At 40.5% G+C, this 15,066-nt stretch overlaps 1 protein-coding gene across 2 annotated transcripts; it reads right to left on the reverse strand.

The window, feature by feature from the left end:
• Positions 1 to 328: 328 nt before the first annotated feature.
• On the reverse strand, positions 329 to 13,690 carry pskh1 (protein serine kinase H1). Of its 2 annotated transcripts, none has more exons than XM_061822263.1 (4): positions 13,300 to 13,690; positions 11,495 to 12,068; positions 8,815 to 9,726; positions 329 to 3,276 (listed from the first exon to the last, which is right to left on the reverse strand). In XM_061822263.1, the coding sequence occupies exons 2-4, from the start codon at positions 11,561 to 11,563 to the stop codon at positions 2,959 to 2,961; spliced, it is 1,299 nt and encodes a 432-aa protein (XP_061678247.1). In that variant the 5' UTR covers positions 11,564 to 12,068; positions 13,300 to 13,690; the 3' UTR covers positions 329 to 2,958. The 2 variants fall into 2 exon arrangements, with proteins under 2 accessions (XP_061678247.1, XP_061678246.1); XM_061822262.1 differs by lacking the exon at positions 13,300 to 13,690 and adding an exon at positions 12,416 to 13,204.
• Positions 13,691 to 15,066: the final 1,376 nt, after the last annotated feature.

The raw sequence follows: 15,066 nt of genomic DNA on the forward strand, positions 1-15,066 counted from the left end.
ACAAGTTCAAAAGTTCAAACGGGTACCAAATACTTATTTTCCACCACAATTTGCTAATTATTTACAAATCAGACAACGTGAGTTTGTGGACTTTTTTGCTGTTGTTTTTGCCCATTTCGTCTCTCATAGGTGAGATATACCTGATGAAAATTACAGGTCTCTCATCTTTCCAAGTGAAAGAACTAGTTAAAACTAGTAAATAGTTTTTACCCCACTATAGAAGTCACAAAAAAGTGTGTAAACCAAAAAATAATTGCAGAAATACAGTAGTAAGAGTAAAAATAAAATTCAGGAGCAACAACTTTTTTTTTTTTAAATCATTATTGGCACATCATTGTTCTAGACAAACAAAATGGTAATGAAGAATCAACAAGTTATCACTTATTTATACATACTATCAAAAACAAATGCTTTTGGGTAACTGCTCTCAACTTAATTTCGGGCATTGTCGTTTATATCACATCACACAATTATATGTACATACAAAAACTCGAAAGTATTGTTGTGCTGCCATTCTGCAAAACTAAGGACTTTAGTTATTAAAACAGCTCTCATGTTCTCAGGTACTTGGCACAGCTAGAGAACACAAGCCCATCAAATGATTTATTGTTTTAAAAGTTTATACTTCATGAGAAATTAATCTAATAAGACTTTAAAGACATTGTATAAAGGGAATCCGCTAAGACAACAATGAGCATCAGTTTCCGCAACTAAATGAGGCATCAAACAGCTGCCTGAGTCGACAAAAGTGTATTGATGTCAGCTCTTATGATAGCCTCAATTACTGTTTTGTGGAAGACAAAAAAGAAGACTCAAAACAGGATAGCACAACCTGGTGTGTATGAGAAAGCATTTATGCAACAGAATGAGTGCTAGAAAATAAAGTGAAGCAAACATTGATCAAAACACTGAGGTCAGCTAAAATGGCTCATGCAGCTGTTTCCAGTATTTTAAAAAAAGTTCACAAACAGCCTAATTGTTTGTAAATCACAGCAACATTTTCATTGAAGAAATTGTAGCATATTAAAACAATATATACGTTGATTGTATAATACTGTGCTTGTAGGAGAATCATTTCATTTTCTCCATTAAGTGCTCAAGGAACTCAAAACACAAAATAACACCATAAAACTCCATATTTGGGAAACTGTTGGACGATGCTTGAAATATTCAGGTGTGAAAGTTGAACAGTTAAAAATGAAGTGTCGAAGAATTTCTGTCAAAAGAAACTGTTTTCCAGGTCTAACTAGCTTTTTACAAACATGCACCCTTTCAAGTACACTTAAACTTGTAGCAATTTTTAATTATAAAATATGAATTTTGCTTTCTGGCCAAAACAACATCAGTTTTCAACAAAAGGCAGTTAGAGTGCTGCTGCTATCTTGTATCCCCTGGTGTTCTTGGAAGGGTTGAATATGCACCAGAACAGAAGTTGGAAGGAATTCCATGTCAAATCAAGCACTCAGTTGGATACTATAATTTTAAAAATCTTGTAATAAGGCTAATAAAAAAAAAAAGTTTTAAATTCCACATATAAAGGCTTTTTACATCTACAGTATCTAACAGAGTTTCTGGGCCTTTCTAACCTCTTTTTGATGAATACTTTCTGATTATCTAAATTTTTGGTTGGAAAATTTTGTTTTTCAATACAAGTGCAAATAAGAGGAAATGTATTATTCCCACCTTGAATTAACCTCACACAGAGGCTGCATAGTTGCATCTGCTAGTATTGTAATTTAAAGTTGAAGTGGCATTTAGTCACAAACGTTGGTAATTCAACTGTGATGTAAATCTCACAGGACTTGTGGATTTTCTTGGTCTAGCTGTCAGTGAAGAGTGCATTAATGGGTAAGTCTTCGAAACTACGAGACAGCGTGAAACTTAACATGATTTAGGAGCAGCTGTACCAATATTTGCCCAGATGTTACAAATAGGAACATCATTGTAGCATTCCAAGTGAAGGTTAAAGAAAAAAAGCAAATCAATGGAATGCCTTCACTCGTCATTTGACAATAAATGCAAATATTATGCATTTACAAATAGTAAAATAAAGGTTTCAGTCTAGTCAGTGTCTTGCAATTCAAAAACAAGATTTGGGTTTCCTGGTTTTGAAACAATGTAGTCAATATTTAAAATTGTCAGGTGCAACTTGCAGGTTTTCTCATGAATCCCATGACAAATATAGGGCACTAGGTTAAACGGCCACATAACCTTGAGAATCAAAAATCATTGCAAAAGGAAGGAGCAACAATTTCAGTTGTGAGTCTACACTTCTATGTAAGGCACTTTGAGCTGGGCTGTGTGGTTTTACGATACTGAAAAGAGAAATCACATTCACAGTCTTTTGGCAGGTTAAAAACACAAGTACTAAACAGAGCAATTATGGCAAGATGAGATAATCTTAGACGGAAGGCAAGACATGCCTTCATTTTTGCCTTTCAAGGTCGCGTCGATGTTGCTGCAAATCTCCAGCGGCCACTCTTCAAGACAAATAGTACATAAATTCACAGCAATTATCATCAATCAAGAGGGTGTGAGGGAATGTTTACTGTCCTTTTAAGTAACTTAATTAGCCCAACCACTGTTTAACAGATCCTCATGTAAGGTCATTATTCCAGTGACCAACTGAATGAAGACTGCCCACATTAATCAATAAATACATGTCAAGACACATGAAACAACAATATAAAAGGAAACAAGTACTCCAACCAGTTAGTGGATGGATAAATGGAATGCGAGATGACAATGTGGTAAAACATAATTGGAAAAAAATGCTATAAAAAGTAGGTCCTTCAAAGTTCAGGGATTATCATTTTGATTTATTCTACAGTTTTGATGGCAACAGGAACTTCCTCGAAGTTTGTTTGTCAAGGCGTTTGAAACAGGTTATTCTCCGAGTTTCTTTTTGGGGGTACCGATACCTATTTGACCTTTTCAGTCCCCACAATAAGTTATGCTTCAGCCATTGTACTGCTGCTGATAGCGTCTGTTCAACTCACGCAGCTCTTTTTCCCGAACACGACGAGCTTTGTTGGATTTGGTTGAACGACTGGAGTGCGTAGACTGGGCCGACTTGGTGCTATGGCAGCGAGATGACGCACGCTTCAGCAGGTTCTGAGATATACAGCGTTGTAGGTTTTTCATGGAGGAGGCAGCAGCCATGCTGACGATCCAGGGGTGCTTGAGCGCCTGGCCAGCAGTCAGCCGCGAGCTAGGATCCACTGTTAAAATTCGCTCCACAAAGTCTTTGGCAAGGTTGGAGACACTGGGCCACGGCTGTGGAAAGACACAAGAAAGCATTACCTTAACTGTAACTGTAACGGAGTGCCGGAGTCTATCCCAGCTGTCAACAGGCAGGAAGTGGGGTACACCCTAAGATGGTTGCCAGTCAATCGCAGGGCACGTAGAGCCAAACAGCCGCACTCACAATCACACCTAGGGGCAATTTAGAGTGTCCAATTAATGTTGCATGTTTTTGGGATGTGGGAGGAAACCAGAGTACCCGGAGAAAACTCATGCAAGCACGGGGAGAATATGCAAACTACACACAGGGAGGGCTGGGATTGAACCTGGGTCCTCAGAACTGTGAGGCCAAAGATTTCCAGCTGATCCACCGTCCCACCATTCCTTTTTTAACTTTCGCAATTATTCTCAAGAGTAAACATAAGTAGCATGTGTAGCTCATCTTTGCTCTCTGTTAGGCAGACTGTGTTGCTTACTAAAGAACCGGTGGTGGGCAGTGGATCAGGATGCTGACATTATAAACCACATTGATGGGCTGCATAACTCTAACATTCGTAATTAGGAGTGTACCCCTTTAAGAGCCGAGGGGGGCGGTGTTAGGTAAACTACGAAAAAAAGTGTAGCCAGCAGCAAGTTGTTGTTAGAGAAACTTCCGTGTGCCGCCTAAAAGAAACCGTGGCTTCTCTTCATTTTTTACAGTACGTAAGTGAATTGTGCCATTGAATTCAGCAACCTAATCTACCTCACTCATTGAATCACTTTGGAAGATGCCACAAACTGAATAGCTGTATGTAATATTTTCAATTTACGTTGGATTTAATTTTTAATGTGCGCAACGCCAAATATATGTGCGAAGAGACATCAGCGGTGCGCAAATTTTTTTTTTTTTGGCACGCGATCAACCAAAATGCCTCGCGGTCGACACATTGAGCACCCTTGGCATGCATAAACCATCTGCTACTACCTTACTAAGACTTACTGTAATTTCTTGAGTATAATGCGTCCTGAAGTATAATGTCCACTCCCAAAATTGACCTAAAAAAAAAAAAATCAGGAAAACCCTTCTACCAATGTAGAATACACACCACCAATTTGCTGCTCTCTATATTCTCAAAATATAAACTTAGGGGCATTCAATTCTGATGTTTGGTGCAGTAGCAACAAATATTCGACGCTAACAATCATAAAATGCGAAGCTCCTCCCCCACCCCCCGGAGGTCAGCGTTCAGAGATCATATTGGCGGTTAAAGGAAATGAAATGTATAAAAGTTAATCAACAAGGCGATGTATTTGCAATACTGCTTAATGTGTGAAAGTCTGAGGATGAAAAGTTGCAGTGTGAGAATGTGGCAAGAAAGTGATTACAGCAGATAGCGTGCTAGAACGGAATGTTCTCGACGGTTGGTGGTGACCACAATCAGGTGTGGGGCGACGCTTGACCTAGAGGGAGACGGGAGCAACAAAACGTCAACAACCGCAGGCGCGAGGAGTCGGCCCACCATCCTGCGGACAAAGAAAGACCAATGAGAGAGCGCCGAGGATAACTGCAGGGGACACATAACCAATAGTGAATTAGTAGATTGTACTTTTAAATTGTCCTGGGCAACTCGGATGTGGAGTACGTCGGCTGGAGGGAATGGAGACGTACAGGGTTGTATTGAGAGGGACCCGAGACCCAGGTGTTTGTACTAGTTTTGTAGGAATAAATCCACTCGCGTGTGAAAACGCCGGCTTCCTAGTCCTTTCTCTTGCAGAACGAGCGCGCAAATTGTTGGATGGGTGGTGGTTGGGTAAGGTCACAATTTGGAGTCAGATGATTAACGGACTTTCGTATTGATTGAAAATCATATCCAACACGGTGCACATTACTGTAATATATATAAATCTGTAACATAAGACATTGAATATCATATCAAAAATTTCATGTATAGCTTTTATACCACTATGTACCTGTATACTGCTATAAAATGTGATGTATTTTTTTAATCCAAACCTAAATATAATACGCTCTATTGATTTTTTGAAAATATTTTATCGCAATGTCGCTTATGGTACGTGTGCTTTGTGGCTCCGCTGGGACCACAACTAGGGTCACAACCCACAGCACTTCAGTGCAAAAAAGACCAGTGCAACAAATATGACATGGGCTGATCCGATGAGCAAAATTTTGTCTTAAACGTAAGAGTAGAGTAGCCTAACATTGTTCTCGATTAAGAGTACAGTTACTTGACAATATTGTGACGAGTAAAAAGTAGTCCACCAAAAAATTGGGTTGAAGCAAAAAGTACGAAGGGAAATTATTCCTGAAGTACTGAGTAGATACTTCTGATTTACTTTGTTACCACAGCATGAACGTCAATAAAATAAAAAATACATTAAAAAAATGCTGTGTGTTTCCGTGTGTGGGCCCACATGTTTAGGGTTAGACACAATACAACACATCTGAAAGTGACTGCACATTGTTTTCTATAAGTGAGGCCAAATATCCACATTTTGGAAGACAGTGGCAGACGAGTACTACAAACTCAATTCCAATGAATTTGGGATATGTTGTTAAAGGGGAAATCCAGTGGTTTGCATGAACAATGTATCCAAGAGGTCATGTAATATGTACTCTATTTTGACAATCTGATGTAAAATCCTTTAATAGTGTTTTAAGAAGATTTTTAATCGACAATTATGAATTTTCAGGGGTGCTGTCATTTTCGCGTGTTACATGACCTACTTGGGAGGATGTCACGTGTTACGTGCCATCCCAAACGCTCGATTACATGGGACACCATTTATGCCCAGCGCTGATTTCTTGGATTTATCCTCATCTGATGAACAAATAGCAGTATTGGTTGATCAGGAAGATGGAGGAATACTTCTAGACAGATTTGAACCTGTTGCTGTAAATGTTGAATATTCGGATGGTTCTTCAGACGAGAATGACGTGGAGTCGGACTACTTGGAGGCCGAAGTGAGTGACATTAAGGGCGTAAACAAAGGACCCCGGAGCGCTGGACCGGCAGCTGCGGATGGTTCTTCGAACGGGAATGACGCGGAGTCTGATGAGCGAATATCATGGCTGCAACATGTTCCAAAAAAGCTGTGACAGGGTCCTGTTTACGGTTCCCTCTGTTACATCACCTTTTGTTTGAGTGACATTCAATAAATGTTTGTAAACTGAACACTAATTGTTGAAGCTTTGTAGGTGGAATTCTTTCCCATTCTTGCTTGATGTACAGCTTCAGCTGTTCAACAGTCCAGGATCCCCATTGAAGTATTTTACGCTTCAAAATGCGCCACACATTTGTAAATGGGAGACAGGTCTGAACTGCAAGCAGGTCTAGTGCCTGCACTATTTTACTAAAAAAAACACGCTGTAGTAATACTTGCAGAATATGGTTTGACATCTTGCTGAAATAAGCAGAGGCGTCCATGAAAAAGACATTGCTTGGATGGCAGCATGTTTCTCCAAAATCTGTATGTACCTTTCAGCATTAATCGTGCCTTCAAAGATGTATAAGTTACCCAACACACTCCCATAACATCACAGATAGTGGCTTTTAAACTTTGTGTCCTTAACAAAGGATGGTTCTTTTCTTCCTTACCCCAGATCACACAACATCCACAATTTCCAAAATCATTTTGAAATTTGGACTTGTCAGACCACAAAACACTTTTTCAATTTGTATCAGTTCATCTTGGACAAGCTTAGGCCCAGAGTATAGTAGATAGTATAGTAGTAGTAGTATAGTAGAGTTTTAAGATGTACTTTCGGATGTAGCTCCGAACTGTATTTACTGACATTGGTTTTCTGAAGTGTTCCTGAGCCCATGTGGCGATATCTTTCACACAATAATGACGGTTTATCATGCAGTGCCTGAGGGATCAAAGCTCACAGGCATTCAATGTTGGTTTTCGGCCTTGCCGTTTACATGCAGTGATGTCTCCAGATTCTCTGAACCTTCTGATGATATTATGGACTGTAGATGATGAAATCCATCAATTCCTTGCAATTGTACGTTGAGGAACATTGTCATTAAACTGTTCAATTATTCCCTCATGCACTTGTTCAGAAAGACCTGAACCTAGCCCATGTTTGCCTGTTCCCAATTACCAGGTTTACCTGTGGGATGTTCCAAACAGGTGTTTGATGAGCATTCCTCAACTTTATTTTTGCCACCTGTCTTAGCTTTCTTGCAATGTGTTGCAGCTATAAAATAACAAGTTCATGATTATTTGCTAAAAACAATAGATTTTATGAGTTCAAACATTAAATATCTTGTGTTTGTAGTCTATTCCACGAAATATATGTTGAACATAATTTGTGAATTATTGTATTGTTTTTATTTATGGTTAAAAAATTCCAACTTCATTGGAATTGGTTAAGTACAATACAAGAAGGCTGTTGTTTTTCTTTGTCAAATGTAAACACGAATGGCCATCACTTCATTATTACGATGACCAGGAGTTGTCGCGGTTATCACGTACCAAATCACTAAATACTCGGTGTTTCCATAATTTCAAAACAACACCGAAAACGTAGTTTATACATTCTGGATATAGAAGCCTTTACTATTTAGCAGTTTATGACTAACTAAACCAAACAAGAATGTCACAAACGCTTACCAGTAAATAGTTCCAACACGAGGCATATCCTGCTCCATGCTTGGCACTTTCTTTATAGTCAACCATTTTGTCTGCATTTGAACATGTGTGCTGTCTAACTGCCTCAAACTGATAACCTTTAACACCTTCATAAAGCTCGTATTCTTCACCGTCTTCATGGGACCCTTCAGAATAATGTTCATCGCTTGAATTATCAGAAAATTCATCGTCGTTCTTCCAGTGTATTCCTACAGGATCTATCTTGTTGTCACAACGTCCTACGTCACACCCCTGATCGGTTTTCTCCGCCAAGTTTCCGTAATTTTCCGGCGGATACAGCAATGTGCAATCATTTGTTGCAGATAATCTAAAAATAAAAATGTAATGGATTTAAGATTCGTATTCAGCATAAAAACTGCATAATATTAGCAAAAAGGTACATTGCTGCCCATCCATTCCCTTTCAAATGAATCAATGCAAACAGCACCCAAAGTGGAAGTCAAAGTCATAGTCTCGTGCAGAAAATATTTGCTGAATAATTGATAAATAAAAGCAGCAACCAACATTTACATCAGAAGTGGTGGAAGTTTTTTTCCTTGTCTCGTCAACTCCTGTGACTTAGCCAAACCAGGTCCCGAGCACACAGGCGAAACCTCAGGCTAATGTACTCGCATGAACCCGCGTGGGGTAATATTCAGAAATTACATGTGTGGATGGTGGAAGTGTGAAAGGGATCTAGCAACCAGTTGACCAATGATGTCAGCAACAGCCACAGCTACATCCATGAAAAAAACTCATAGGCTCTAATGGTTTCATGTAAATGGGCTATTTTGAATTCAAAACGGTGAATTTCGCCATAAAGCGTTTGATTGCATGTATGTCTCTATAATACACCCACAACACAATAAACCTGTTTTTTTTTTCCCCAAAATATGAAAAGATTATGCAAATGTGTGTTTTTTGGCAACTCCTTACCTCTCCAGAGAAGCTGTACTTCCCCTTGAGAATCTGACGGTAGAGCCTCATACGGTTGTCATCCTCAAAGGGCATGGTTCCACACAGCAGGATGTATGAGATCACTCCCAATGCCCACATGTCGACAGCATTCGTGTAGGGTTTCCTCACCAGAATTTCAGGGGCAATGTACTCGGGCGTGCCACAGGAGGTCTTCATCAGACACTCGTCTCCCTTCTTCCTGCTGTTGGCCAGTCCAAAGTCAGTGATGATGATCTTAGAGTCGGCGCCAGGGTGGTAATACAGCAGGTTTTCGGGCTTCAGGTCTCGGTGTGTGATCCCCAAAGTGTGGAGATACTTGACGCCATCCAGCACCATCTGCAGCACCCGAGTGGCATCTCGCTCCGTGAAGGAGCCCCGAGCAATGATGCGGTCAAACAGCTCTCCTCCGGTGGCCAGTTCCATTACCATGTAAACACGCTCGGTTGTCTCAAAGACCTCCATGAGCTGGATTATGTTGGTGTGGCGAACCCGTCGAAGAACGCACAGCTCAGACTCACAAACTTCCCTTCCCTCCCTGTACCGAGTCTCAATCATCTTTATGGCATACGGCTGCCGAGTGCTCTTGTGCTCCACGCGAACAACTCTGCTAAAACTCCCTCGACCTATCAAAGCTTTGATGTCGTACTTGGCTGTGACTCGTGGGTCAAACTTGGCTCGATATTTGGCCACCTTTTTCCGTTGAGGGTCTGACACCTCAGATGAATTTTTAGGGTGTTGGGTGGAGGCGACAGTAGTGGCAGCTTGTGCCTGCTGTGTAAGAGATGGGGAGGTGGAGCCCACCTTGTCGTTTCCCACTCCATCAGCCTTGCTCGCTGTACCATCTCCTCGAATGAAGTGTTTGTAGATGTCTGTTTGAGGGGGTGGATCCACCTGAAAGAAAATACATTTGAGTCAGTCCCAGATGAAACATTAAGGAGACACAGAAAGGAAGAGAAAAAAAAAACATAAAATCACCTAATGGTGAATCTCTCCTGTTTGTCACTCAACAACCCACCTTTTCACTGTTTTATACTCGGGCCTAAGCCCTGTCTCATATAATACATATTATAACGGTATTGCTTTGGCACCACCTTGTGGCATCCTCGTGCAAGGGAACAATGCTGAAGTGAGTTGAGGAGCTCTGTGTAGTGCTTTGCAACCATCATGTGGGATCTATTGGTAAGGAACTCCGTCTAATGAGTTAAGCAACTTCATGCAGTACTTTGCTACCATCTTGTGGTACCTATAAAGAATTAGAAACCCTTCCAGGGGCAACATATGCAGGTTTTTGCTGTGTGCAGCAGGGTTCAGACTTCATTCAGAAGGGAATACTGTATTATTGGGGAGTAGGGACCACACCCTATTGTAAATAGCAAAAATATTCAAGTAATTGAAATCCTCCTAAATAGGTTTACACTTGTCAAGATGGCCGCAAAGCACTACTTTTTTGTCTCAATGAAGCTCTTCAACTCACTTTAACATACTTCCAAGATACTGCCAACGTAATACTTTTTACACCCTGATGTGTCAATGTCATGTGATAGTAATAAACCAGTAATAAACCTCTTTTCAGTGTTTTAGAAGAACGGTGGAGCAGCTGCAGAGTTGGCCTCACAGTTCTGAGGACTGGGGTTCATATCCCTGCCCCGCCTGTATGGCGTTTGCATGTTCTCCCCGTGTTTGTGTGGGTTTTCTACGACAACTCCGGTTTCCTCCCACATCCCAAAAACATGCAACATTAATTGGACACTCTAAATTGCCCTTTGGTGAGATTGTGAGTGCGACTGTTGTCTGTCTCCACGTGCCCTGTGATTGGCTGCCAACCTGTTCAGGGTGTATCCTGCCTCCTGCCCGTTGACAGGTGGGATAGGCTCCAACACTCCCAAAACCCTCGTGAGGATACGTGGCTCAGAAAATGGATGAATGGATGTGTTGGACTGAGGCTTTATTGGATAACTTTAATAACTTCTACAAGTTTTTATGTCAGTTTAGATGTCATCAAAAATTTAAATATGCCCTCACTGCTCACAATTGAATTTCAGCATGGCTAGTAATGAACTTAGTTATAATAGTGCCATTGCTGCTTTAGAAGGGACAATATGGTAACAGCAAGTGAACATAGGAATAATTCAATTACTATTTATAAACTCTATAGAGTATACTATGTTTTTGCAGTTTTCAATTCACCAATAAAACAGTTTAAACACCTCAACACAGCAAAGATTACAAGCACTCACAATTTACTGAAAATCCCCATCTGTGAAAGTTTTTTTTGGAAGAAAATAAATGAATCAATGTGGGGGTGGATAATTTTGCGTAAATGGTCTGAAGATGGCAAACACAATATTTGCTATGGAAAGCTGTTCATGACCATTTTCACATAGCATTATTCTACCTACTAGCAAACAGATATTTACAATAGTCTGATACAGATTCTCTCATCATGTTTAAATATAACAATTTACCACACAGTTAATAAAATTTAGCCAAAAAAAACCATTTAAAAATAATTATGGCTTCGATTTACTCTTATTAACAGTATTTTCCATGGCCATTTTTAATCATGTTATAAAATAAGCATCAATCAAAATTTGCAGCGGTTTATTGTAGCTTGAGCAACTAATGCATCTAATGAGTGCAGTTTAAACAATATACTGACCTTTTTGACCAGGTCCAACTGAACATCCCCTGGAGGCTCAGGGAGAACCTTACTGTTCCTGCACCCCATCACATAACTTGGGGACTCAGCCCAGACAGCCAAGCAGGCCACCAGGAGCCCTGCCTCATCACCGCAACAGGCGACTCAACGTCGTCTAGGCTGCGGCCCGACTCAGACAGGGGGTTCATGAATTGAACTGAAGTCCCAATCAGCTGGCATCAGCAGTCACTGATCTTGAATGTATCAGATCCATCCACTAATGCAAAACGTCCAAGATTTCATTACCTCAATATCACAAACATGTTGGATGTCTTCTCTCTCCAGCAAATATGCGATTACTCCATGTCACCATCTGTTGCTGTGCTGATATATCTGCACAGAGTCAGTGCGTCGGAATCCAGTGACAATTGAAGCAAGGAAAGCACTGCAGCATCCAAAATTTAACATGAGCTTGGTTGCACTTGGGACAGAGAAGTGCAAACTTTAAGAATTGGTTTCGATGAAAGTGCGTGTAGAGCGCAAGGTCAGCATCAATGTATTCACAGGCAAAGCTGGTGAAGTGAAGATGAAGACTCTGTAACGTAGAACATAACACTTTCGTTAACACCTCTGCAAAACTAAAAGTTCTGCGACATTATGCAAAAGTCGCTTCTGAAACTCAGATTACTTGTCATTTTAAGACACTACTATATTTTCTGAACAATTCCATTTCATGAGTGAAGTCTAGAGTGTCATGCGTGGTTTTGTGAGAATTTGTCCAAAAGTTTTGTTTAAGCAACCCAGGCCCTTCTGATGCCCAACCTTTCCGCACACAAAGACAGAAATTTAGCATTTTGGTATAATGGGTCAGTACTGAGTATTCCGCACAGGCACCCACACACAACTTAGAAATAACATATCAAAGCAAAGTTGAATTGTTACCTCAATCGTGCCAAATAGCGATGGCGAAGCTGAGCATGCTAATATGCAAGCTAGCAACAGGGCAGGACTTCTAAATATGCCAAATCCAGCCCCCTCACCCCACTATCACTCTGCTGGCCTCTCCATTTTCAACTCGATAACTTTTCAAAATTCGTTCTTCAAGTTAAAAGAGTCAAACCCCCTCAACCACCTAAGAACGACGGTTAGACTCAAATCCGCATTTGATGGTATCCTTCGTATACGATGTCAAGTTGAAAGTTGTCATTAGACGTTGCAAACGTTCCTCCTCGGATGTTTTTCTGGTCGGTGTTTGTCAATGTCGATCAGGACCACCTTCCCGAAGCCAGAATACAGACTAACGCGCTCACACATTTTTTTCCGGTGTATATTTTCAAAATAAAATATATTTTGGGAGGGGGGAGTCGGTCTAATTTCCTCAGTTTTGCTCAAGTAAAAAGAAAAAGTACAGACTGTTAAAAGCACTTAGGTAATGTACAAAATAAAAAGTTAAAAAAAAGAAGTCAGCATCCATTTTCTAAACCACTTATCCTCACAAGGATCCGGGAGTCCTGGAGCCAATCTCACCCATTTTCCGGCAGGAGGTGGGGTATATCCTGAACCGGTTGCCAGCCAATTACAGATAAATAACCATTTACACTCACATTCACACCTACAGGCAATTTAGTCTTTAAATCTAGCACACAACACGAGATATTATCCATCAATTAGGTCACAGTTGGGGAATATCCTGCTTCTCTAAATATTTTGCTATTATTTTTTTTCTATCTTGGAAGGTTCCATTCCTCTGTATTTTTTTCCTCCCCCATAAATCCCCCAAATCACAACAATTCAGCAAACAAAATCTCAGCCACGGTTGACTTTACCTTTCTGTGTTTGTGCAGTCTTCTATATTGTTTCATCACCTGCAGAAGCTGACAAAAGTAACAAGTCTATTTTTGAAGAAGGAATAGAAATTACACGTTTCTTTTTTCGATTGGAGAGCGCATAACACAGTAAATATAGTACTTGTACATTTAGAGACACGGTGCACAAAGGTCTATGATCACTTGATTTGTTAAAATTAACATTGCACTTTTGATAATACAGTACCGTGGTGATGTGGTAAATAATAATACAGGGAGATTAGAACCAGCCATGTCATATTACTCTCAACATACAAACTGAGTATTTTTTATGTCTCACAGCCAACCACTCCCCTTGAAGCCATCACCTACCTTTGACACTTTCATCTCCTTGCTGCTCCCGTCAAGATGTCCGTCCTTGGTGAATGTCTCCCTTTTATGGTTCACCACAACACTATGCTTTATGTCTTCTTTGTACTCTCATTCAGTTGTAAATCTAAACGTATACGTGTACACTCGCGCCAGTCCAGGCGACCGTCACCTCTTCCTTACTCTAGTTTGCTGTAAATCAACAAACTGTAAATCTTTCATTCTGTATGAAATGTGACTGACTCTTGTCCTTGGATATGTTGCATCCACTCAATTCCTCTTCTATCTTTACAGAATCAGAGGTCAGGACAAGACAGACTCACAGACCTGTACAGGAAGGGTTCAGAGCAGCGATTCTCAACCAGTGTGCCGATGCACATTAGGATGCTGTGAGCGCCCTTCGGGTGTGGTGTGGGAAATAATACCATCTTATGTAATTGCTCTGAAAATTATTTATTGACAAGAAATAATCTAATTATGTGCGTGGACATAATGACAGATAGTGACAGACACAAATCAAACCTCTCCTAGTTGATGGCAGAAAGTACATAGAGTATTTATTGTATTCACTTCATGTTGACATTTAGGGCTGTTTGTTTTTCAATTATAAAATGTATGCCTCGGCTCCATAAGGGTTGGAAATCATTGGTCTATATGCGTGGATTGATTCATTTTAAAGTGGCAACCTGATGATCCAAGACAAGCTGCTCACCGTGCTGCCATCTAGCCATGCGTTGTGCTTTTACTTTGAAGGCAATTCACTCAATTTCCGTGTTCACTATCACTGTTAGCGTGACTGGGCTCCTCTTCCTCCTAACTTCTTTTGTAGAGACTTGACGACCTCCCTGGGGCTGTCTCGACCCCGCTAAGTCATCTCCGTCACTTCCTGGATACAGGGAGAAGTTTGCCAAAAGTGCTGACTGCTATCTTGGAAAAGTACTAGAAATCCGAGAGGCAAATCATCCTCTTCACATCAAAGTTCCGAGTTGGTGGAGAGTGACTTTTATTAAATCCATGTCTGATCAGAGCGAGCAATCAGTTAGCACCATCTCATAGAATCTCTTGATGAACTTGCTGTTAAGTTCTCGAGTTGTTCAGCAAGCATCTGAGTCTAATCTGAACGATATGGAACTAATAACATTTTTATTATTCCCTTATGTTGTGGGGGTTCCGATGACCTCCATTGTAGCACCCCTGGAGATCCATGCTCTTTTTCTGCGATCAACTAAGCGCCTTAGTTCAGTACATACTTGCAGAGGTATCACTTATTCGTAGTCACGTTTCACATTTCAATTTAGCACCAACCCTTTCACAAAGACTTTACTGTAATTCTGACTGTAGGTTTGACAATGTGAAAAGTAAATATAGGGGGTTTCCCACTGCAAGAACCTTTGCAGCAGCTTCCAAGCTACTCTGATA

Source organism: Syngnathoides biaculeatus, chromosome 6, assembly GCF_019802595.1.
Source record: "Syngnathoides biaculeatus isolate LvHL_M chromosome 6, ASM1980259v1, whole genome shotgun sequence".
Classification (NCBI taxonomy): Eukaryota; Metazoa; Chordata; class Actinopteri; order Syngnathiformes; family Syngnathidae; genus Syngnathoides; species Syngnathoides biaculeatus.

Bases quoted from the DNA above. Each gene is read 5' to 3' on its own strand.
- pskh1 (XM_061822263.1), bottom strand. From the start codon at position 11,563: ATGGGGTGCAGGAACAGTAAGGTTCTCCCTGAGCCTCCAGGGGATGTT. The intron at 9,727-11,494 runs GTCAGTATATTG...ATTTTCTTTCAG, and splicing joins AGTTGGACCTGGTCAAAAAG to GTGGATCCACCCCCTCAAAC. The intron at 3,277-8,814 runs GTAAGGAGTTGC...GTCTTTCCACAG, and splicing joins AGTACAGCTTCTCTGGAGAG to CCGTGGCCCAGTGTCTCCAA.